Source organism: Anolis sagrei, chromosome 6, assembly GCF_037176765.1.
Source record: "Anolis sagrei isolate rAnoSag1 chromosome 6, rAnoSag1.mat, whole genome shotgun sequence".
Classification (NCBI taxonomy): domain Eukaryota; kingdom Metazoa; phylum Chordata; class Lepidosauria; order Squamata; family Dactyloidae; genus Anolis; species Anolis sagrei.
Genome location: NC_090026.1, coordinates 106,839,157 through 106,862,784, shown reverse-complemented (window position 1 = coordinate 106,862,784; position 23,628 = coordinate 106,839,157). Strand labels below are relative to the sequence as shown.

General features: G+C 39.3%; 1 protein-coding gene across 1 annotated transcript in view; it reads right to left on the bottom strand.

Moving 5' to 3' along the window:
* The window catches only part of MALRD1 (MAM and LDL receptor class A domain containing 1), a 230,601-nt gene that overhangs the window by 170,619 nt on the left and 36,354 nt on the right, over positions 1-23,628 (bottom strand). The window contains 4 exon segments of the mRNA XM_067470328.1: positions 3,659-3,872; positions 5,853-5,963; positions 10,435-10,591; positions 23,181-23,358. Of these exon segments, the coding sequence (XP_067326429.1) occupies positions 3,659-3,872; positions 5,853-5,963; positions 10,435-10,591; positions 23,181-23,358 (660 nt within the window).

Sequence of the window (23,628 nt, the reverse complement as noted above, 5' to 3'; positions counted from 1 at the left end):
ATAGCAGAGTCTTGATGGTGACATTGCTTCTCGTGATTACATGGCTGGACATCCTATCATGGTCTCACCAGAAGCAATGTTGCCACCAAGGTTCTGTGACTAGCAGCTTCTGGTGAAATAGTGCTGGCAGCAGCTCCTAGGGGGACAGAGCACCAGTTCTGATTAGCTGTCAGCCCAATTGGCCAAGTGGACTACAAAACTGCTTTGGGGTGCTTCCTCGCCAGTACATGTTGATTCCTCATGGTATATCACAGTCGGCTCTGGAGCAAACTGCTGCATATTGTTTCACCTTTGTCTCCTTTCAAAGGCATGGGAGACAATATGTATTGATCTCATCACATGAAGGTCCAGGAGCCTGGAGACAATGGGGGAAGTAGAGGACAAGTGTAAGAAACCATGAAGCAGTGCCCAACTTTGTCCCCTTACCATGGTTGGGTGTGGGCTGCCATCCCATGTTTCCCTGCTGTCTCTTCCTCTCTTGCTATCCCCGGCTTCTTTAATGAGGAGACGGGTAGTCATTTGTTTCCTCAGGGCTTCCTCTTAGCACACTGCTGATATGCTGCCAGGATGAAGCCCTGTTAGAAGTAGCCCTACATCATACGTTGGGCTCTGATGGACTCTGTCCTGGCAGTGTGCTGGCATCATGCTAAGATGGGGGGAAAGCCCCCATCTGATGAGGTCATATACTTCTCTTCACTACTGCAGTTTCAAGCTAATGTGATTTCATTCTAACTATTCCACAACCTCACCCATTATAAGTTGTAGTCGAATTAATAAGTTTCCTTCCCTGTTTTCTTTACCTGGCAATCCTTTTGGTTAGTTATGTAATGTTCTTCCTTGTCATTGCCAGTATTTTAAAAATGTATTCTGATAAAAAAATCCATTTTGAAATTAAATATTTATAGATTATGAAAACATTCCATATCTTAAATATATTTGCAGCATTATACTGCAAATAAATACATGACACTGCAATTCACTTCATTATCTTATGATAGACCACACTGCAATTTTCTGGATAAGTAACAGTAACATGAATCCTAAATCCTGCTTTAGTTCAGAGATACTACAAGGGTGAATGAAAAGTAATGCCTCCACCTTCGAAACTCCTCAACAGATGGCAGTACTGGTATGCGGCAGGTACTGGCTTGTTCAGTAGACTCTCTTCTACAGTTCCATTTTCATGGAAAGCCTTAGCATGGAACAGTTGTGTTGTTAAAGTGCGAAATATGGAACGCAGCGCAGACGGTCAGTCAATGTGACTTAAGCAATGTGCAGTCATTGAATTCTTGACAGCAGAAGGTGTCATCCCGAAGGAGATTCATCAAAGGAGAGTCCATCCAACAAATTTCCATACAAGCTTTTTTATGGTGATTGTGTTGATGTGAGTACTGTGCGTTGCTGGGTGAGTAAGTTTAAAGATGTTGAAGTGGGAACATCTGGCTTGTGTGATAAACAAAGAGTTGGACGTCCTGTGACAGCAACCACCGAGTTTCACATGAGAAAGGTTGACAGATTGATTCAGGATGATCGTCGTATCACAGAGAGAAATTTCAAGCATAATTGGCATTTCACAAGAATTTTTTTTTAGGTGTGGGTCACATTATTGCTTTGCTTGGCTATCAGAAGATGTGCACAATGGGTACTCCAGGATGCTGACGCCTGAAATGAAAGCTCACAGACTTGAAACTTCATAGATTGGATTTCACCACTGTACGACATCCCCCATACAGTCCAGATTTAGCACCATCTGACTTCCATCTGATAATGAAAGAAGATCTGCGGGGACATCATTATGCTTCTGATGAAGACTTTGAGAGAACTGAGATGTTGGTTGTGGAAACAGTGTGTCGGCTTCTTCCGTGATGCCTTCAGAAAACGTGTTCATTGTTGGCAGAAATGTATCCAATTGTCTAGTGATTATGTGGAAAAGTGAATAGTGGTAGGCTGCTGTAGGCCTTTCGGGCTATATGGCCATGTTCAGACTGCATGGCTACATAGCCCGAAAGGCCTACAGCAGCCCAGTGATTCTGGCCACGAAAGCCTTTGACAATAGTGGTAGTTAAAGAGCACATTCTAAGGATTATTTCTGCATTTATTAAAATATTTCCATCCAAACCCACATAACAAAGGGAGAGACATTACTTTTCATTCAACCCTCATATTTCTGTTATTTGGTCTTGACATGTTTCTTATAACTTATTTTGCTCTGTTTTTTTGTCTCATTCCAAAACACAGGAAAAAGAGGAAGGCCCTACTAGGATTTGCTGTTTTCTAGAAATGTTATTTTTTTAAAAGTTGTTTTAAAAATGCATGAATCATAGCCACTAGCTCATTTAAATCTTAGCCACTGGAGTGAACTGCAATTGTAGGAATGTACAATTTAATTTCTCCTTTAACTAGCTGGAAGCAGCTTATGGCCAGGTTGAAGGTGCAATAAATAGTTTATCAGCATGCTTCTGCTTTGAATAAATTCCTATGAATATATAACACCACTATCAATTTTTAAATTTTGAAATCTGATTAACCAATCCTTGATTAAAATTGTGCCAACATCACAACAAACATTACATTAAAAATATACTGATGAAAATGTAAGGATATATCTGGCTGTGAAGTTTGGGAGATTTTTTGTATAGTCTAAAGAAAGTAAGGAAGAAAGAATCCTGAAACTGGGGGAAACAACAATTTGGTTCAGTAGAGACAGGGGTGTTAATATGCAATGGGATAAATTAGGACATTGCCTAAATAAAAATTGTGCTCTTGCCATGGCACGTATGGATGATTTTCAGTGTCTCACTTTTTGCAATGTTAGAAATGTGAGGACTGAAAGAAAACATTTTGGGGGCAAATAATTCTTATTTGAATGGGCAATTCACTAATTTTTCATCTCCTGCGTGGAGACTTGCAACATCTAAGAAAACATCATGTGTCATAGTGACTGTTAAGGAACTATCATAACTCCTAAAGAATCCTGAGATATATATTTTGGTGATGTAATTAAACCTCCCTGTTAAGGAACTCCAGTGCAATCCCACATATACATTTCTTAACTCACCCTTAGAAAAGGAACAGGAAATTTAATTCATTTAACTTTGTAATATAGATCGGCACCCAGTGAGCAACTGGAAAAACATGATTGTTGTGAATTCAAAACTGCACTGATTCATGCCTCTGGATGAATTATTTTTTTGTAACAGGAGCAACTTGAGAAACTGCAAGTTGCTTCTGGTGTGAGAGAATTAGCCATCTGCAAGGACATTGCCCAGGGGGTGCACGGATGTTTTGATGTTTTATCATCCTTGTGGGAGGCTTCTCTCATGTCCCTGCATGGGGAGCTGAAGCTGACAGAGGGAGCTCATCCATGCTTTCCCCGGATTCAAACCTACAAACTGCCAGTCTTCAGTCCTGCCAGCACAAGGATTTAAGCCATTGTGCCACCGGGGACTCTTCTCTGGATGAATGTGAACACTAGAGAATAGCAACCTCCTGGACTTCTGTAAATATAGTTATGAAATTCTCTTAATTTTTGCAGTTATTTTCAGATTATATATCCATGCAGGAATCATAGGACAGCATAATGAATGCAAAATTTCACTTATAATTGAATAATGCCACAATATTAGAGACTGATATCCTTTGGAACCCTTATACTTACTGCAGATACTGTCATTCTCATCTGAGTTATCCGCGCAATCATTCACAAAATCACAGAGATTATCCTTTGGAAGGCAGTATTTGTTTGCACAAGTAAATTCTTCAGATGTGCAATGTTTGTTTGTGATAAGCAATGGAGAGCAATCTTTGAACAAAATGTCATCCACCGCCACATCTCCCATATAACTGATGCCCCGTTTAGTTCTGAAAACAACCTGGACAGTATAAAACATAGCATTATGAATACCATGAATACCATCATGAACATGAAATCTCATAGAGAGCTTCCTCACTCTTCTTCCTCCAATTACTTTGAGTTTGGTCTAGATTTTATGGTTTGCAAATGCAATGACTTGTTCAATGAGCAGGAGAATACATTCAGCAGACATATTTCTGTTGGAAACATAAAGTTATTTTTATCCCTCTAAGCCCTCTAAAAATCTGCTACATAGAAATCTGAAGAACAGTGTGAGAAATGGTGATGGGTGACAAATAAATTAGTAGAGCCTGAGCCCCCTTAATTCAGGATCAGCCAACTGTGAAGTGAATAGGGGGCATTCTCTCTCAGGCTGACTATTGTTTCTTTTGCAGCCAGAAAGTATGCCACATCACTTCTGCTTTTGATTTCAACTTATTTTATGCCCAAAGTCTGGAGACCAAGCCTTATGGACAGTAACTTAGGGATTTGAGTATGTCTAATTTAGAGAAGACAAGACTGGTAGGTGACATAATGGTCATCTGTAAATATCAGAAGGAATGTCATGTAGAAGATGGAGCAGGCTTTTTTTTTTTTTTTTGCTGCTCCAAGGTCTAAGATCGTCTGGGGAGGCCCTGCTCTCGGTCCCGCCTGCGTCACAGGCGCGCTTGGCGGGGATGAGAGACAGGGCCTTCTCAGTGGTGGAATGCCTTACCAGTGGACATCAGACAGGCACCATCATTGCTGGCATTTCGGAGAAAGGTCAAGACCTGGCTTTATGAACAAGCGTTTGGTTAACAGTGCAACTGAACATAGGAAGACGGTAAATGGAACATAGGAATGATACAAGGATGATGAGTTTGGATCTGATTTCATTGAGGCGCTATGTTTGTTTCATGTTGTTTGTTAATTGTTGTGGATCAGTGTTGTTGATCCTGTTGTTATATTTGTGGTGTTTTTAATTGCACTAAGATTGTTATGATAATTTGTACCCTGTAAACCGCATTGAGTCGCCTTTTTGGGCTGAAAATGCGGTATAGAAATGAAGCAAATAAATAAATAAATAAATAAATAGAGCTATGCATTCAAATTACAAGAAAAGAGATGTGGGAATTATGGAGACAAATCTGTCTTGTTTCAATATGAATTGTGGCTCATAACTTAAAAAAAATTGATAGGGGTCTGGAAGCTGGTTGAGGAATGGGGTAAAACTGTATCCCGATTGGCTGCATTTGCCTCTCAGGGTGCTTCCAGACTGGGGTTAAACCCACCATGAGTTTAAGTCCCCATGGCCATGGGGGGGGGGAGTGCCCCCATGCCAGCATGGTAACTACCTCGCTAGAATGGGGCCACCCCAAATCCTCCCCAGCACTAAAATAGAAATAAATCCTTACTGGTTCACCCCCTCCCCCCCAACACACACACACCTCTTCTGGCAGTCATTTCTATCTGTCAGGAAGACTGCTGGAACAGTGTCATGGTGACCTAGTAAGGATTTAAAAAATTTAATGCTTTTTTTGGAGGGAGGGAAAGGGGTGGGTGCCATCTCACCATCTCACACCTTATGGGCTCCAGGAGGCGAAAAGGTGTGAGATGGGGCCCAAAGCCCCATTAGACCCAGGTCTTTCAGGAAGGAACATGTTTGATTAATCACTGAAAATGGAAATGAATGTATTGGGAGTGGGCAGCTAAAGTGTTTTAACAAGATGACAATGCCTTCAGCTATAGGAAGGCAGCAACACAACAAAGCAACAATGAAGCGATCCATTCTAGGAAGAGATTTCACAAGGAGCATCATCTCCCTGTTCCCATTCCCCTAATTGTATGTGCCATTAACAAATAATCTTCAGTCTGCAGCAGGGACATTATTTTTGTTTCACTGCTTTGGAGTGCAGAGCTGTCGTATGGACTGGCATTATGAGATTTGAAACTAGAATGTTAAGTAGCCCAAATATATTTCAGCAAAGGGTGGGGTGGAGGAAAGCTAAATTATACACACCTGAAAATAGGAACGAACACCAAAAAACACTTCAGCTCTGTTCCACTGGCGTCCCTGAGGACCACTTTGAGCCCAAAGTTCAGAAGTTACATTTCCCACTTTGCTGAGCACCTAGAAATCAAACATTTCTGATGAAAGTCAGCACTTTTAATTAGCAACTTGGCTTTCCCAAATCAAACCGTACAACAAATTTGTAATTGAGCAACTTCAAGTTAGCTTCATGTTTCATTTTTCACATTAAATGACATAATTACAAGAATTTCATCCAAGCTGCCTTGCAAATCTGTCAATATGTGGTTTGCTTATGGTATGGCCCTTTATTCACAATTTAAGCTAATAACATTGTAGATCATTTTTTAATGTTTTTATACCTTCTAAGTATTAAATCTCACACATGTCATACTAAGTGGCAGATCACAAGCCTCTAAAAATCTGTCTGCAGGGCTAATTATACTAATCCTACTGTCTATAATGGCAGTCCCACATCTATACCAGGCAGGTTATTCCAGTGTAAATCTGCCTTAGAGGAGTCCTAGATCCATCATGTATATGTTGAATCTGGGGCTTGTGTCCAGTTGGCTGGGACCGCATTGGCCTTGCTGGGCTATCACCTTGTTACTGTCGCTACTCCTCTGCAATCATGGAGTTCCCTGCAAGTGCCTGGCCATTGTCTATTGTGTCTGATGATGCCAAAATGGGTGTCCACATGATCAGTATGAAGGAGAGGAGAATGACCCAATCTAGCTCTCCAAATGGCTGCAGAGCCCTGGTATACTACACAGCTTCCAGCAAACTCCAGAGTATCCACCAACTTTACCTAAACAAAGGCAAAGCCAGATTAAGGCAAAGAATTCTGGACATTGCTGTGTATTATGCAAACAGACAGCGGTAGATTACATTTTCTGGCCAGTGTTTTGCATGTGTCCAGGATGCAAAAGTATCAAACAACGGCAATGAATTCTGCTGTGTGGAAATGGCATCCAAATACTAGTGAATGTGTGAACTCTCAAAATTTCCCAACAACCACTGACTAGAATATTCTGCAGGATGTAGTCCAAAAGAGTAACTTTTCCAATCTCCATGCTTAACTGAAATAAAGGAACATGGCTGAATTTCTATAACAAGAATGGATATGATAGATGACACAACAGGAACTTGGATATAACAATCTTTGGATCTTGATTAATTAACAAACTTTTTATCATTTCCAGATCAGATGGTTTGTAGAATAAATGACACAAGTCAGGAAGCCATGTTGTTTTCGGCTGACCAAATAAGTAAAACAACTCTAAACTCCATATATATTCAGTTTTCAAAACTAATTTTAGTTTAGGCAGTACATTAAACATCCAGTTGTTTGCATAAAAAACTTTTCCAATCAAGTTCCAGAGTGCTTGTTTAGTCTGAGTTGCAGAAGGTGCATGAGGTGTCCTCCTCGCTTCTTGCTTCAGTAAATATTCATTGAATTGTGACGAGTCCCTCCCAGGAGTCAACTATCCTAAATATGCTTCACTGACGCTAAAGTGTCAGAACTGAGCCAAACTGACAACATTGGGAGATGGAAGTATGGTGATGTATGTCAAATCATGCTTCTAGACAGCACTGACAGAACTATCCATCATCAACTCCCAGAAATGTTTTTTTCTCTAGGATTTATCACCAGGCATAATAATATACAGTCTTAGCTCCGGGACAGTCTAGGAGTTTTTTCAGACAGAGCAAAGGGATATCATCTCCCAGTTTCATATGACATGGAAAAATGAAATAACCATTCTCTTTGAATGGAAGAGTATTCCTATTATAACAGAGGAGTCTCATACATTAACTGACAAGCTGACAAAAGAAATGCAAAAGTTGTCTCCAAAGCACTCAAGAGTCTGAGCGCATCAAACACAGTGCAGCATATCCACTAACATATCAGATGCTAACTGACATCCAAACAAATCCCTTTGTGGTAAGAGTCAGTAATTGCTACTGTGGCATCTTCAAAGTTGGAAATTTGCATTGAAAAAAATTATAGTTCCAAACCTTGGGCTGAATCAGTTATTTATACTTGAAATTGTCAAAACTGAGTACCGGTATTTTCTTGTTATTTAAAAATAACCGAATGGTTACTTTTGCTTATTTTTTAAAAACATCTGAACACTAAATCCTGCAAGCCTATGGCGCCAAAATTATCTTCTATGATGCCCATCTTCTAACTATAAAAATAACTAAATCTGTTTCAATTATATTGCAAATAAAGTGAAGTGATACCTTGTTGTATTACAAAATAATTGTCAGTTAGCTGTTGCTTGTAGCCATTTACTTATAAGCTTAGGGTAAATTGGCAAGATTAAACATTCTTGCAAGTCAGATATTTTTGCATGAAAAGAGTAGCAAAAGAGTAACTAGACCTTGTTTGGATGATCATGTATAAATGAATCCCATTGTGCCTTACTTTGTGCAAGCTGCAATTGAACAAGGAATCCTTTAATGAAGCATAGTTTCCCATTTGTTTCACATTATGAAATGTTGTTCCTGGGATTGAAACAAACCCAGGTGTCATGCTCAAAAATGAAGTTTAATATTCTGTCATATTTCAGAGTTGCTACACTCTTAATCTTCCTTAATTTTTTCCCCATGGAAAATGATTAACACAAAATAGATTAAATAGCCGAAGAGGGCCTTTTATCCACAAGCAAAACGATCTCTCTGGATGGAAATGTCAGGAATAATGGGTGTCTGTCATGTCAAAGAGGAAGTAAATCTGCTCCAGATTAGGTCCAGGCTTTCACAGAGTCATCAAAATCTGGAATGTTTTCTCCAAATAAGTTTGTCATTTTGGATATCTCTTTTAATGGTCATCCTAAACCCCAGAGAGGTTTCACAGCTCAACTGATAGAGAAGATAGAAGCTGCTATAGGGATACATTTTAGTATTAATAGTTAACTAGAGACATCATGGTTTGATAACAGCTTGAGGAAAGGAAGAAGTCGAGGACCTCTATGCATAGGAAGAATGCTTGCATGTGTCTCAGATTAATAACCAGACATAACCACTGCTATAATCTTCAGGAAGCTATATCTGAAAATGGCTGTCCATAGCCTGCAGCTCCCTATATCTGGATGTGTACTTCCTTTCAGAGACTGAGTTTTAGGAAGAGCTTTTTGGAAGAGTTTTGTGATAAGAGAGTTCTGTTATCATGTTTTTCTTCCGATGCATCTTAATTACTTTTAAACAACAATATGAAATAATTCTTTGATGAAAGTACTTGAATTTACATCATTGTGTCTTAAATATGAGAATTTCAGCTTCACTAAGTTTCAGATTACAGCTACAAGATCTTATTGTAAAATATATTTTCTTTTCAGGATGTATGAAAACCTTTGCAATATTTCAGCATTATTATATGCAAATTGTTTCTCCTTAATACTCCATTCTTTGAAAAGCTAAATAATCTCTCTATCACAACATGATTTAATACAAGTTTGGATAGTGATTCACAATTGTTCCATTGGTTATTAATAGTCATAGATTTCCAAAAAGGCAGTAAATACGCAGTAAAACATTATCTTGTCAAAATTAGTAGCACTCACTTTGCGTAGATTGAAATGAACAACTATCATTCCACTTACAGTATATTTGTTAGGAAAATGTGAATACAACAAATGAATAACTCATCTGCTGAGAAATGAAAAGATTTAGGGGACAGAAGTACTTTTATTTTAGTCTTTTGTTGGTATTGGATTGTCCTGCGAAGCATGGCTAAATAGTGAAAAATAATTATTACTGCATCATAGAGTTATCTGGGCCATAATTATAGTGGGACACTTAAACTGCCATGGCTCGATGCTATGGAATCCTGGGAAGTGTAGTTTGGTGAGAACTCTTTGGGAGTGAAGGCTCAAGATGAGTTGGTGTGAGTTTTCTGGGGTGTGCGGCCATTTTCCAGAAGCATTCTCTCCTGACGTTTCACCCACATTAGAGGTTGTGAGGATGCCTGCCAGAGATGCGGGTGAATCATCAGGAGAGAATGCTTCTGGAATATGGCCATATAGCCCAGAAAACTCACAGCAACCCAGTGATTCTGGCCATGAAAGCCTTTGACAACACAAGGATCAAGATGAAAAACTAAAATGAATGCAGTTTGGCACCACTTTAACTTTCCTGGGTCAGTACTATGGACTCATGGAAGTTGTAGGTTTACAAGAGTTTAAAGTTTCTATGCCAAAGAGTACTGGTGTCTCGCCAAACTAGAACTCTCATGATCCCACCCACAGTATTGAGGGATGGCAGTTAAAGCGGTGTCAAACTGTATTTATTCTACAAAGTAGAAGCATTCATGGATAAAAGGTATTGCCATGGGAAGTCAAAGTGGAATCAAAGCTTTGCAATATGAGAATCTAAGGCAGCAATCTATTGAACATAGTCTTTTGGTTATTTTTCTATCACAGCATGGAACATGTTTTATAGATGCACATATAAAAATATGTTTGGATCTTTATGAGACACAAGGGAGGAAGACATTCCGTGTATTGTATCTCAGCTGGCAGAGTGTGGATAGTCTTTGAAAAAATGATGTGATATATATTTCCATTACCTTCAAAGTACCTACTGTTGCCCCATACATATAATTCCAAAATACCAGTCTGCACTTTGGTCCAGTCTGAGAAATTACTGGGGTTATAATATCTGCAGTATGTCCATATTTTCCATTAGAACTGTCTGCAAAGAGGTAGAAACCTTCCTTAGTAGCCCTGTGAAGAGAGAAAGTAATAGATTAAGCAAATAATATTGCCATGCCAAAAATATGCACATGGGTAACAACTGTTGGAAAAGTATACAAGAAATACATCTTTAAATCAAGATGTGCTCTAGTCAATCTTTAAAGATATATCATTATTAAGAAGAAGATAGCAACTTGATTTCTTTCTTCATAGCTGAACAAAGAAACAAAAATAGTGTATACAGGGAGCTTCCAAGTAAATAAGTATGCTGGATAATCTCAGTAAGCCTGAGTTCATCAAAAAGGAGAGATAAATAAATGATAAATAGACAGACAGACAGACACTGGGTAGGAAGGAGAGTTGTCCTTTGCTTTGGACAGCAAAATTCCTTGAACCTTTTATATCAACAAGATGAGAAAGAAAGAAAGAAAACAGAAAGATGTTTCCAATCTGAGCATTACCAGCTTTTATGTTCAGGAGGCTATTCCTTGCTTTCCAACACAACCTACCATATTCCCCAGAGTATTTGCAGAAGTGGACAACCTTTTTTCCTGTAAGGGATGCGTTCCTTCAGGGGCAATGTGTCAGGGGTGAGGTTTATGGTCAATGAGTTCAGATCCAAAAGGATCACCCCTTTTCTCTCTCTATCCATCTCCTTTCTCTTTTCCAGCCATCCCATTCTCTTTCCTCTTGCTGCTCACCTGGTGGGCTATTGTAAAAGGAACTTATCCTCACTCATGTAGAGATCTGAACTGATAACTTGCAGAGGGCTTTGGAAATTAAAGCATAACATCAAGTGAAGTACAACAGATTATCTACTCTTGGCGTAGGGAAAAGATGGAAGACCTCACATCTTTAGGAGACTACAATGGAGGAAAAGCAAGTTCAGGGATTTGATAACCAGAAAAAAATGTATTGTCGAAGGCTTTCATGGCCGGAATCACTGGGTTGTAGGTTTTTTCAGGCTATATGGCCATGTTCTAGAGGCATTATCTCCTGATGTTTCACCTGTATCTATGGCAAGCATCCTCAGAGGTTGTGAGGTCTGTTGGAACAACCTCTGAGGATGCTTGCCATAGATGCAGGTGAAACGTCAGGAGAGACAACCCAGAAAAACAACAACCCAGAAAAAATGTCTCATCTGTAGCACTCCCATTGGGAATAAGCTTTCTATTTTATTCACCATTTATAATTCTGTATATTTATTCAGGCCTTTCATGATGCCAACATTTTCAAGTTAATCTGCTGATATTTTTCTGTGTTTTGTTGGGCTGTATTGTCTGCAATTACTTTTGTATTCATCCATGCCATTTTAGACTATGTTAATATGACCTTCTTACCATGCAAGTTAACCCAGAAATTCATTAAGCTGAAAGGCGACATGTAAATATTGTTAACAAGTGAAAGATCCATATTTTGGTTAATGTGTTCAATCTCAAATATTCCTTCAGCTCATAAAGGTGCAAAGCTTGCTATTGCAATCTTACCAGCTGCGAAAGATTAGGTATTTTACACTTCCATGTCTAGTTTGAATGGGTTTCTTTCCTCCTAAAATGGTGGCATCTTGAAGACCTAACTGCTGTTTTGCCCTTGGAACATTCCCTACTGAATAGCGAAGAAGTTATTAACTATATTCTCTTTACTCTCATGACAGCAATGCTTAAGAGAGAAGGCACAAAGATGCAATACTGTGGTATTTCTTTTCCCTACTGAGTTGTCTTGGAGTGTTTTAATGCCTCGGTGATTTTCTGAAAGAATGCTATAAATGGCACTATTTTGACCTTGTTTTGCAGTACAACTTGATTTGCTGTTTATTTCCATAATTCCTTTCTTATGTGGACAACCAGAGAAGTTAACATGCTGATCTCCTAAAGTTTTACAGTTTCTATTTCAAGGATTGTATTCCTTCCCGTGCAATTCAGCATTTTTAAAGCTATAAAGCTAACCATTAAAATAAGGTTGCACCATTGTTCCAGGTTATAGTTTCTGTGACGAGTCAAAATCAGTTCACTTTACCAGGACTTCTCTGTATAGTAACTGAGAAGAAAATTGATGCAGATGTACACTCCAGTTACAGGTCAAGTATTGAGCAATGCCAATACAGTTTCATAAGAGATTTTTTAAAGGCAAAAATATAAAGCCAAATCAGAAACATAGTTTGTGGCCAAGATCGTGTTGACAATACACAGTGTACTGATTTTTTTTTCATGTCAGGAGCGACTTGGGAAACTGCAAGTTGCTTCTGGTGTGTGAAAATTGGCCATCTGTAGGTACATTGCCAAGGGGACGCCTGAATATTTTACCATCCTCTGGGAGGTTTCTCTCATGTCCCCACTGATAAACTTAGGCCAATGTATCAACATTTAAACTTACCAGCAGCAAAGCTGGAGCCCCCGGTGGCACAGTGGGTTAAACCCTTGTGCCGGCAGGACTGAAGACCGACAGGTCGCAGGTTCGAATCTGGGGAGAGGCGGATGAGCTCCCTCTATCAGCTCCAGCTCCTCATGCGGGGACATGAGAGAAGCCTCCCACAAGGATGATAAAAACATCAAATCATCCGGGTGTACCCTGGGCAACATCCTTGCAGACGGCCAATTCTCTCACACCAGAAGCAACTTGCAGTTTCTCACATCGCTCCTGACATGATAAAAAAGCAGCAAAGCTTCATAGTGCAGTACCTGCTGAAGCATATGTGTACCTTCTTGTTCTACAATCTTTCAAGTGAAGCAACCCTACACTTCAGCGGGTCCAGAAAGAGGCAGTTATATTGTTAAATGGGGTTGACTACAGGGATCACACAACTCCCTTGTTGCAACAGCTCCACTGACTGCCAATTTGTTTCCAGGCACAATTGAAAGTGTTGGTTATGACCTATATGGCCCAGGACTATTTGTACAAAATAATTCCTGGATTACAAGCAGTCTTTGAAAACTGAGCAGATGTTCAAAGATCTTTTGTAGCAGAAAGATAATTGCTACCATTACTTTTCACTTCCTTCAAGATCAAAGTTAAGGAAGTATGACCTCCTTATGAAAAAGAAGAACTTTCCCACTGCCCTTTTCTTCTTCTCCTCCTCCTGCTCCTCCTTCCATAGCAGAGAATGTGTCTGCTGGAGTTGCGTTCCAAAACTCCCCTTAATACTAAAATCCATGGATGCTCAAGTCCCATTATACACAATGGCATAGTAAATACAAAATGGCAAAATTAAGATTTGCTTTTTTGAATATTCTCAGGCCATGGATTGTTGAATTCCATGGATATGGAAGACTAATTTTATAAAGAAAGTTTGCAGAAAAAATGGTGGCTCTCAACATCTTGATAAAGTACTTACATAATATAATAATATTAGAGAGATGTCATATTTTGGCACTTCTAGAAAGCAATTTGGACTTGAACCCTTTTATATTAGGCATCTGATTTAATGGAATTTATTTTGGAAGAGCCTGTCAGGAAATTTTTATAATCAAAGCTAATGATCAGATGGATCTGAACTTGTCCAGCTAAATATACATAAGGCATAAAGGCTTACAACCTATGAGTTGTAACTCAGAGCTTATGTATAAGATAATGCCTAGCTAGAGATCTGTTATAGATAAAACATCCCAAGAGCCCTTTTAAACCATCTTAATTTACTGATTAAATAAAATGTCAGACGTAGACAACCATTTTGCTGTCACAAAAGTTACTTAATAAAAGGTGATAACTTCCAGAAGGTAAGAGATGAGAAGAATAGTAACAATGAAGTAACAATTTGTTTCAGATGTAAAACGAATACTGTAGATTCAATTTATAGCTTATTAGATGACAATTGGAACAAATAAATTAAAAAAAATGTGAATGGACCTAACAAAAAAATGGCCCCTTGCACGGGTCAAGTTCTACATAAGATGCGTGTTTTCCAAAACAGAAATAAATTGTGATGGCTGATGAAAGAGGAAAAAAAACATTTGTGGAAGAAACTTTCAAATGGTCTCCGAAAGGTTCAAATATGTTCCTTTACTTATGTAAGATTTACTTGACCTGGTTGCTTCATTTCACATGAGCACATGGTTAGTTAGTTTGCTGAAACATACTGAATTGTTCTTCATTTTTGTGATATCGAAATCTATCCCTGCTACATGATCCTAGCATATTGTTAACTGAAATGCACATGTATTTTCGTTTTTTGTACTGAGTTGCTATATCAAATTGTGCTTTGCATTACACTTTATTGCTATGTGTAATAAAGAAGACACAGTATGGTCTTATAAAGTCTCCTATAAAATAACTTCTGTACAGCCACACTTTGGTGAGCACTGAGCTCTCTCGTGATTGGTTTTAGTTGATGGGAGATTTTAATATTGCAGAGTTACATTCAGGATAGAGATGGAGAAGACTGGATGCTTACACTGAAAGATTCATGAGCCTAGACATATTTGGTACAACTCAAAAGAAATATATTTGGACATCCCTGTCACCATATTGTGGGCTACTTACACTTTTCCAAAATGTGATTATGAAGAATCTTAGCAAGTGGTAGCATCTTTCTCTGCTTAGTAGATAGTGTCCAATCAGTTCTGAAGTATAAGTTAGGATCAAATATATATAGTATCTAGCATCCAATACTGGTTTGACCAAAATGGACTACGGTGGAGAGCTTCCATTCACTTCTCTATAGGAGTAACCAATTGTCTGAGCAGTCAAGGACTCCTACCCAATAAGGAATGCTTAGATAATGAGTCTGCTGTGGTTTTCCAGCCAGACTGCAATGGTTTCTTCCATGATACTCCATTCTTGGCTCTATCCATCCAAATAACTAATGGTTTCACCTTCTCTCAGTATCATGACTGGAGGTTCTTGCCTACAGGGAATACCATTGCTTTAACTATGTGGATCTTCATTGCCAGTGTGATGTTTGTACTCTTAACTATTTTATCAAGATTAGTCATTGGTGCCTTTATACATTGTGAGACTAAATATGTTGATCCTATTTCCATCATGGTTATCTGTCAAGAGGGTACAGCCATTCTTTCACATAAGCATAGTCAGAGCCAGTCCTAGTCATAAGAGAATTTAGTCCATTCAAAAGGCAAGTCAAAGGGATAGCCATAATGTTCTGTTCCAAGAGTCAATTAGCATGAAGCTCACCAGAGATCCAAACACACAAAATTCAAGGTACAAGGTTTCCAAGATTCCGGCTGGAGCTCTCCATTCAAGGACGATTGCTGCTAGCACCAGGCTACTACCAGAATCCAATATTTATGCTGCCAGAAGCAAGCCTTTACAGCTGTGAAGCCTTCTTCTGTGCTAATACTTGACCTTCACAGTTGGCTGGAATCTAGCCTTAGCTGAAGTCAGGCAGGGCGAGTTAATTCCTGCTCAACAGTGTGATCCTGTTCCTCAGGCACTCCTACACCGGAAGGGCCCAGCTCCTGCTGAGCACTACTACCATCCACATCCTCCGACTGCTCAAGTAACTGCTCATCTGTGGTCCTAAGTTTGTGTGCTGGAAGGAAGCCCTCTTCCTCCTCATCCTCATTCAGGACCTGAACCTGACATTATTTTTGATTATCAAAGCACTCTGGCACCAAAAGGCAGCTTTAACATAGCAGTTTTACTTTTAGATTTTTTTCTATAAATGCATAAAGGTTTTGGGACAAATAGAAGTAGATTCCCCAACATTATGTTTGAGTAATAAGTTCTACATTTAAATTGCTGCAATTCAAATTAAATTTTAGCACGTACCCTACAGAATAAAGATCTGGGCTCCTGATCACAGTTTACTTTCAATTTCTTTTCTAATTAACTGATAAGTTTTCTAACAAAAAACAAAGAATAGCTAAGATATCATGAAGGGAAGCATAAAGTATCCTAATCTTTATGCTGTTTTTCTGATGTCTAATCAAAACTGTGTGTTTTAGGTGCAATTGTAGTACAGTGATATATACTGTGGTTGTGCATGCATGTTTACTTGTGTTCATTGGAAGAGAGGATTCCAAGTTGGAAATAAAACAGAGATATGCAAACCAAGTAAAATATTAAAAGGCCTTCTAGTAGTCTAAATTATAAGTGGAATTTTTTTTATCATGCCCATAGACAGTGTCTTCCTCCAGGTCTACCTGGGCCAAATAAAACATACCTCAAACCCGCATTGAGCCGTTCATACAATGCACTGCATCTAGCCTTTAATCAATTGCAAAGAGAACCACAGGTTACTTGGGAGCTTCCAGGAAATTCCATATTGTAATCATACCAGAACCTACATGCATTTTTAACCTGTACGCTCATTGTATGAATGTATTAAATACATATCCTTCCCTGTTTTGGGGCAGCTTACATCAATATATTGATGCAGTCAACGTTTCCTTTGTCTGTATTGAGTAGGCTTAATAGAATTTATGTCTCAGTAAAGAGATAGGGATCTCAGTCCAACATCCCCTTAGTGTAATGCAAATATCCATATGTGGGCCTATGTTGTGATAAACTATATAGCTCCCACCTACTGGTAAACTCCCAATCCTACTCTGTCCAAAGAGACTTTTCCAAAAGCATCAACTGGACTTTACAGCTGAGCAGAGATCTGATTGTGGGTTTCCACACTATAGATATTGTGCTCCAAATGTATGACTTAAGTAAAGAAACGTGAACAAAAACTGACTTAGATATTAGGAAACTCGAAAAGAAAAAAGTGTGATAATAAAAAAAGAATAACAGTTTTGTGGCTTCTTTCAGTTAGAAAGAATTCTGAGTAGGCATGGAAAACTAAATTTATGCCTTTCATTGTGTTGTATGTGTACACATGCATAACAAAAAGGTAACAAACAGAAAGCACATATACTGGCTTTCATTAAATGAAATGATACTTTTGAGAAAGAGTCTGTAGAGAATAAACAATCCTACATAAAACCCATTTTCTTTGCACACATTCAAATGCTACATTATAAGAATACTCTTGTGCAATGTTTATGATCTCTGCTTTTCAAAGTGTCATTTGAATACACAGCTATTAATTTCATGCTTACTCAATAAAACGTCTGTCTACGAAATATGTCAGTACATTCCACTCTAACATAAACACAATGCAATGAAAAATATTTACACTTGCATTCCACCCACTCATCCATACTGAAAAGGTAAATTGCAAAGACAAATGCACTCCCAATGGTATATAATATTGCTTTAAAATGTTAAACATGCTTGGAGCCACGATTCTCAGTTTCTGAGTTAGAAGTCTCTATGGGATTATTGTTGTTTTTGCTTCTTTCGTGACACCACATTGCTGTCACTCAGAAATGCTCTTTATGTTCATGAGGGTACCTAAGGATCATGGATGAGATGTATCATCTTTAATTGTTTCTGAAGCAAAACTTGGGAAAGTTTCTATTTGAAACTACACACAATCCCACAACCAACATAACTAAACTAGCTAGGGGATTCTGGAAACTGTCATCGTAACAAATAACTTTCCAGGTTATCTTCATGGCCACGGTATTGCAGATAGCTAAATAAAAAGCCTTCAGCAGCTTTCAATGAGGCATGTTGGCATACAACTCTCTGGTGCTCTGTCTGTTGCTGATAACATAAACTCCATGCACACGTACATTCTATGGCATGCAACCATGACATCATTCTCCTCTCTGTCAACCCAAAGTTGTTCCTTTACAGAGCTCTCCCGTGGAGAAGAGAAAAACTGGATGCCTGTATTAAAGATATATGTCACCCTACCTTGACAACTATCCAATGCTCAAGAATACACCCTCATTTCAGCAAATATTGTCAATGGAGCAACGAGAGATTTACTGAAGTTTTAGTAAACCATTATCCCTTGTGCAGCCTTGACTCCAGGCTTCTGATCCGTGCCTCTCATTATTGTTGCTTTTCCTAGAGCAGAGCGCTAGTTGCCAATTCAGTGCCAAGAGGACTTGAAAGCCATAAGCCAGCTCTGCTAGTCCCTGCTTTTCTGAATGGAAGATTTGAAAATTGGAAGGTTCAAAGTGGGTAGTATAATCTGCAGGATGAAACTTGTGAACTTTCTCTTTAATAGTAAGGAACTCTTGTTTCTTAATGCTGGTGTGATGAATCAACTCCACAAGAATTAGATCCTTGATTGATAGATAAATGTCAATCAGCAATCATGTATTTAATCACGAAAGGAGCACTCACCATAATGATGTCATGTCAAGCTCCCCCCCTCCCCTCAGCAAAATTCTTTATTTGGACCATGACAGGAGAGATTCAAAGCTCACTAACTGGAGCCCCGAGTCCCAATAGCTTGCCAGAGGAAGACTTGCAGCAGCTGCCAGCTCCAGAGGATACATTGTCTCCAAACCCCCTTTATGAATTACAAACTAACCCCTTTAATAAATGGACACCCCAATTTCCTTTTATCCTCACACTTGTTTCACTGTAGCCTTCATTGTCTCCTTTTTGCTTTCCTTTTTATTTTTACAGCCTGCCTCAGTTACCGTGCGCCCCCTCTATCCCAAACAGGACTTCTTTCCCCTCTCCACTGTCCCTTTCTATGCCCCAACCCTGGATCAACTTGCATACCCCAAAGACCCACTGATTAGGCAATACAGAATCCCTTATGTGTGTATGTTGTAATATTTTGTGTTTTATAATTTCATAAAATATCTTTAGAGCTATGAAGCAACTGCCATGACCTTGGTGACCTTTCACTGGCACTCCTTGACCTGGGATTCTCCTTGTGTCTCCCTGGTCTTCACCTCAAAAAAGGACTCAAGCACCAATCACCTTCAGAATCAATCCCTCTATTGATTCCAAGTTGGACTTGACTGCATAAAGGATGATCAGACTCTGAATTGGGCTAACCTTAATTTATGTGGCAATATGGACATAAAACTCATAATCACCTGGCACCCTTCCTGGAATTTGGAGGATCCTGCCACTGTTTTTCTTGAATGCCATTTCCCATTTCCCAGGAACTGATTCCTTAATCCCATCATTCTGGACAACATGTTTATAAGGTCAACAATGGACATGCGCACTGTGGGCACCAGACCCATCTGATGAGTCATTCACTGGACAATCACCAAAACAATAATCCTCAGGGACCTGATGGTCCCACTTCGTTAGTCTCGAGGTTGAGACACTGCAACCCATTCATAAAACTATATTCTCTTTTGTTTCACCTGACCATCCCATCCCCAGCCTGCCTTTGGGGAGCCAAAATCTGCATCAGAAGCGGGGAAAGTCCTCTGAGTAGCTGCCCGGTGCTGCAGGCCCTTCATGTGGAGAGAATCCTCCCAGCAGCTTATGACGTCCGGATCTCACTATCTGCAAACTGCTCTAAATCACTCTATTTCAATAAGACAACCCTTTGGATAGAGTTCAGAATGTAGTCTAACATTCTAACTTTGAAAAATTTCCTAGCGCAATGAGAAATAGATCCAGGCTTTCTGTGCCTCACATCTCTGATTCCAGACAATGATTTTTATTTATTTTAAACAGGATGCTGAACATGCAGTTTTGAAATGATTGTTTTTATTCCTGGGATCTTATGCTATTGAGGTAGTCATGTACCTTTAAGGCATATCTGACTTTAGGTGACTCTAAAATGAGGTTTTCTTTGAAAGAGTTGATTAGAGAGGGATTTGGCATTCCCTTCCTCTTAGGATGAGAGAGGGTGACTTGCCCAAGGTTACTCAGCAAAGCAAGAATTTGAACCTTGGTCTCCAGAGTCCTTCCACCTCATCACATCTCCTCTCCAGCCACAGATTCAAGTGCACCCCATCAGATGACGCAGGCCGAGACCCTGCCCAATCTGTGGGTGAAGCAGTGAGGGAGCACTGCAAGAAGCTTTATTGCCAATGTCTTTTTGTTTAGCTCCAATTGAGCTACATGCATTTTTTGAAGCTTTCCTCTGACTGAGGGGGAAAGCGACAGGGTGCTGTCTGATGAAGGAAGTAGCACTGTCACCCTTCCCCATTTGATAGGGGAAGAAGGGAAGGTGTGAGGCTCACCACCAGGTGCTACACATACCTTCCGTTTCGCCAGTCATTTCAGAGAAACAGTATGGGGGGGGGGGTTCATCAGTATGATGAGGTCCGTAGTCTGCCAACAGAGGATATTGTGACAAGAGATGGCAGCAAAACAAAGCATTTTATAGTTATATAGGTGTGGCAAGACTAAATGATAACAAATATGTCCCCAATTTTTAAAATCTCATTTAAACACATTTTCCTTTGATAATGTTTTGAACTTTATGGCAGAAGACAGGAAAATGGCATTGCAACTGGATGTTACTTTACGGCCAGTATGCTGGCACAGAGCTACATTGTGTGTGAATAGCTCCCAAACCCACAATGTTCCTATCCATACCTTGGTGCAGTTTCTTCTGCTTCGGTGCTAGTATGTTGTCAGTAAAATGAAATCAGAGAGCTGTTGTTTTTTTCTTCTACCCCCCTCCCTCCTCTTCCTCACTATTCCCAAGCTGAATGCTTTCTTTTATTTTATATTTTATAGTTATATTTGTCTTTTGTTTTTTTAAATGATAGTCTTGTGCAATTGCAGTAAATGTAAAATAAAAATATTAACATTAAGTCACAGAAGTATTGTGGGAAGGCAAGGAGGTAATATTGATGGTGAGAAGGGCAGGGTATAAATATAGGAAATAAAATAATAATAATGAACATGGTGCAACTTCACTTATAAAGAAAGGTGCTATATTGAAGAGACTCAATGTAGTATTCATCCACTATCAATTATAACAGGACTATAGTGGCTAGCAAATCCATGTGTCCTAAAACTTTTGACTTTCAAATCACTGGAGTAAAAACAGCACAACACATAGGTTTGCTGTCCAAAGGGCACCATAGTTAAAGAGTTCTATATTTTTGCTGAAACACAGTGTTTTCCAAATGCTAACTAAAGTTTCTTGACTAGAGCTTTTTGTGTGAATGTACTTTAAAACAAAAAAAAGGTTTGGCTGCTCCTGACAAAGAGCTGAAATTAATTCGTAATTCTTCTGCGGCTCATCGAAGACACAGCACTTCTCATTAACATTCCATCATAAATCCTCCAAGCTTGAAAAGCAAAGGAAACAATGGGACAGAATCTCACTCAGAAAGTAATAAAGATGGCACATTCTAGCACAGTGTCTAATCACAGTCAGCATAATTTATTTACAGCTTTCCAACTCTTCTGTGGCTTGGCAGAATATGAAATTGTGGTTTCACTTGGCAAATGCTTTAGTAGATTCAGTTTCTTCCCTTACTAAGAGTATGAGATTATATGATACAGTGCTTACTCTTTTTGACCATCATGCCAAATCAAATCCAGGCCAGCAGTTTGCAACTATTTTACCACTGACATTCATGTAATATCCCAACAGAGTCTATCTGGGAAAATAAATAGGAGAGTCACTTGGGAAACAGTAACATAAGATGCTTGCTGTGAAATCACATTTTGGAGCCACAGAAAGATTCTTATAATGTCTTCTGGCAAGAATGCGCTCAGAATTGCTTCAGGTAAGTGGGCAATACACGGAAATTGATCTTACACCTTATCATGTTGAGAGGGGAAAGCATGACTGACCATCTTTTTAAGAGTAGAGAATCACCCCTCTTATATTGTCAGTAGCTCTGTTTTGCATTCTGTCTCATCATCACACTCACATGTGGAAACTTAAGAGGTGACAATACATTCATCCTACATTCATCATAAGGTCAGTATTACTTTTTGTTTTTAATCAGGAAAAACAACAATATCCAAAAACCAAGAGGTCCCTTTCCTTGACTAAAGCTCCTTACATAAGTGGTTCTCAACCTTCTTAATGTCGCGACCCCTTAATAGTTCCTCATGCTGTGGTGATCCCCAACCATAATTGTACTCAATGTGCACAAAAGCAGTGCTAGTGATTAGCACACTACAAAACAATAATTGCTGGTTCCCCACATCAGAATGCCTGAGAAGGAATGTCCTAAAGTGACCCTGCCTGCAGCAAGCTCTGTAGAACATCCTCTTCCCCCATTTTGACCCCAAAATGTTCCCAAACTTATGGTAACTCTTAAGGCCACCACATCATTTCTTTGGTGACTGTATTAAATAGTAACATTCGTTTAGAAGACATTTTCTGCTTGCCTTCCTTTGAGGGTGAAAGAGTGATTTACCAGTGGGTTTCCATGACTGAGCAGGGATTCAAACCTACCACAGTCCAATAATTAAATTCTAAATGACTTCAGACCAGGATTCAAATCCCTGCTTCAGCATGAATCTCAGTAGGTGTCCTTGGGGTAGAAACACTCTCTCAGCCTCACAAGAAGGCAATGGTAAACCTCCTCTGAATAAATCTGGCCCAGGCAACCCTGTATTTTGATATAAAAGGGTCTTTCTGCCCATGGCTTCTTGCATATGAACTTCCTTCCCAATATTTTCCATGTTAAGCATTACGTGTAACTGTGACCAAACTGAATCGCAGTTCTCAGGGTGAACATGGAAAGAGCACTTGATTCAATCAGAGGGGAAGTGACAGTGCTGAGTAGAGGGGGAAAAAATACATGATAGCAATGATTTATGTCAATGACACATTATCACACTCAAGCTGCTCCACATAAACGGTTGGAATTTGTCAAACCGAAATTACAAAAGGAAAACATGTGTGTTTGAACACGGGACTCACGTAGTATGATCAGCCAATGGCCGATGATTCTCCTCGCCTGGATGGATGCCTGATCCTTTTCCAAGGCCCCACTGGAATACATTAGTAGTATGGACTGAATAATATGTTCCTACTGTCAAAGCCGCAGGCTGATACCATTCACACAGGTTTCCATGGTCAAAGTCACAAGCATCAGGGGCTATGGAAATAAGGCAGAAAAAAATTATGGCATGGCGCAGAGCAATACAGAAATATGGAGCAAATTGATTCCCATGAGCTCTTTGGATATTCTTTCTTTCAGTGGTATTCTGGGGTAGAACTATTTAAACTTCATTGCTGCAACAATTCCTTCACTGGTGATGCAGTACCTAACAAATGAGACCCTGTTTAACATTCCAGTCAATCAAGCACAATAGTGGAAGACCAGGACAGTCAATTTCATTCAAATCCCCACCCAGCCATTGAAACT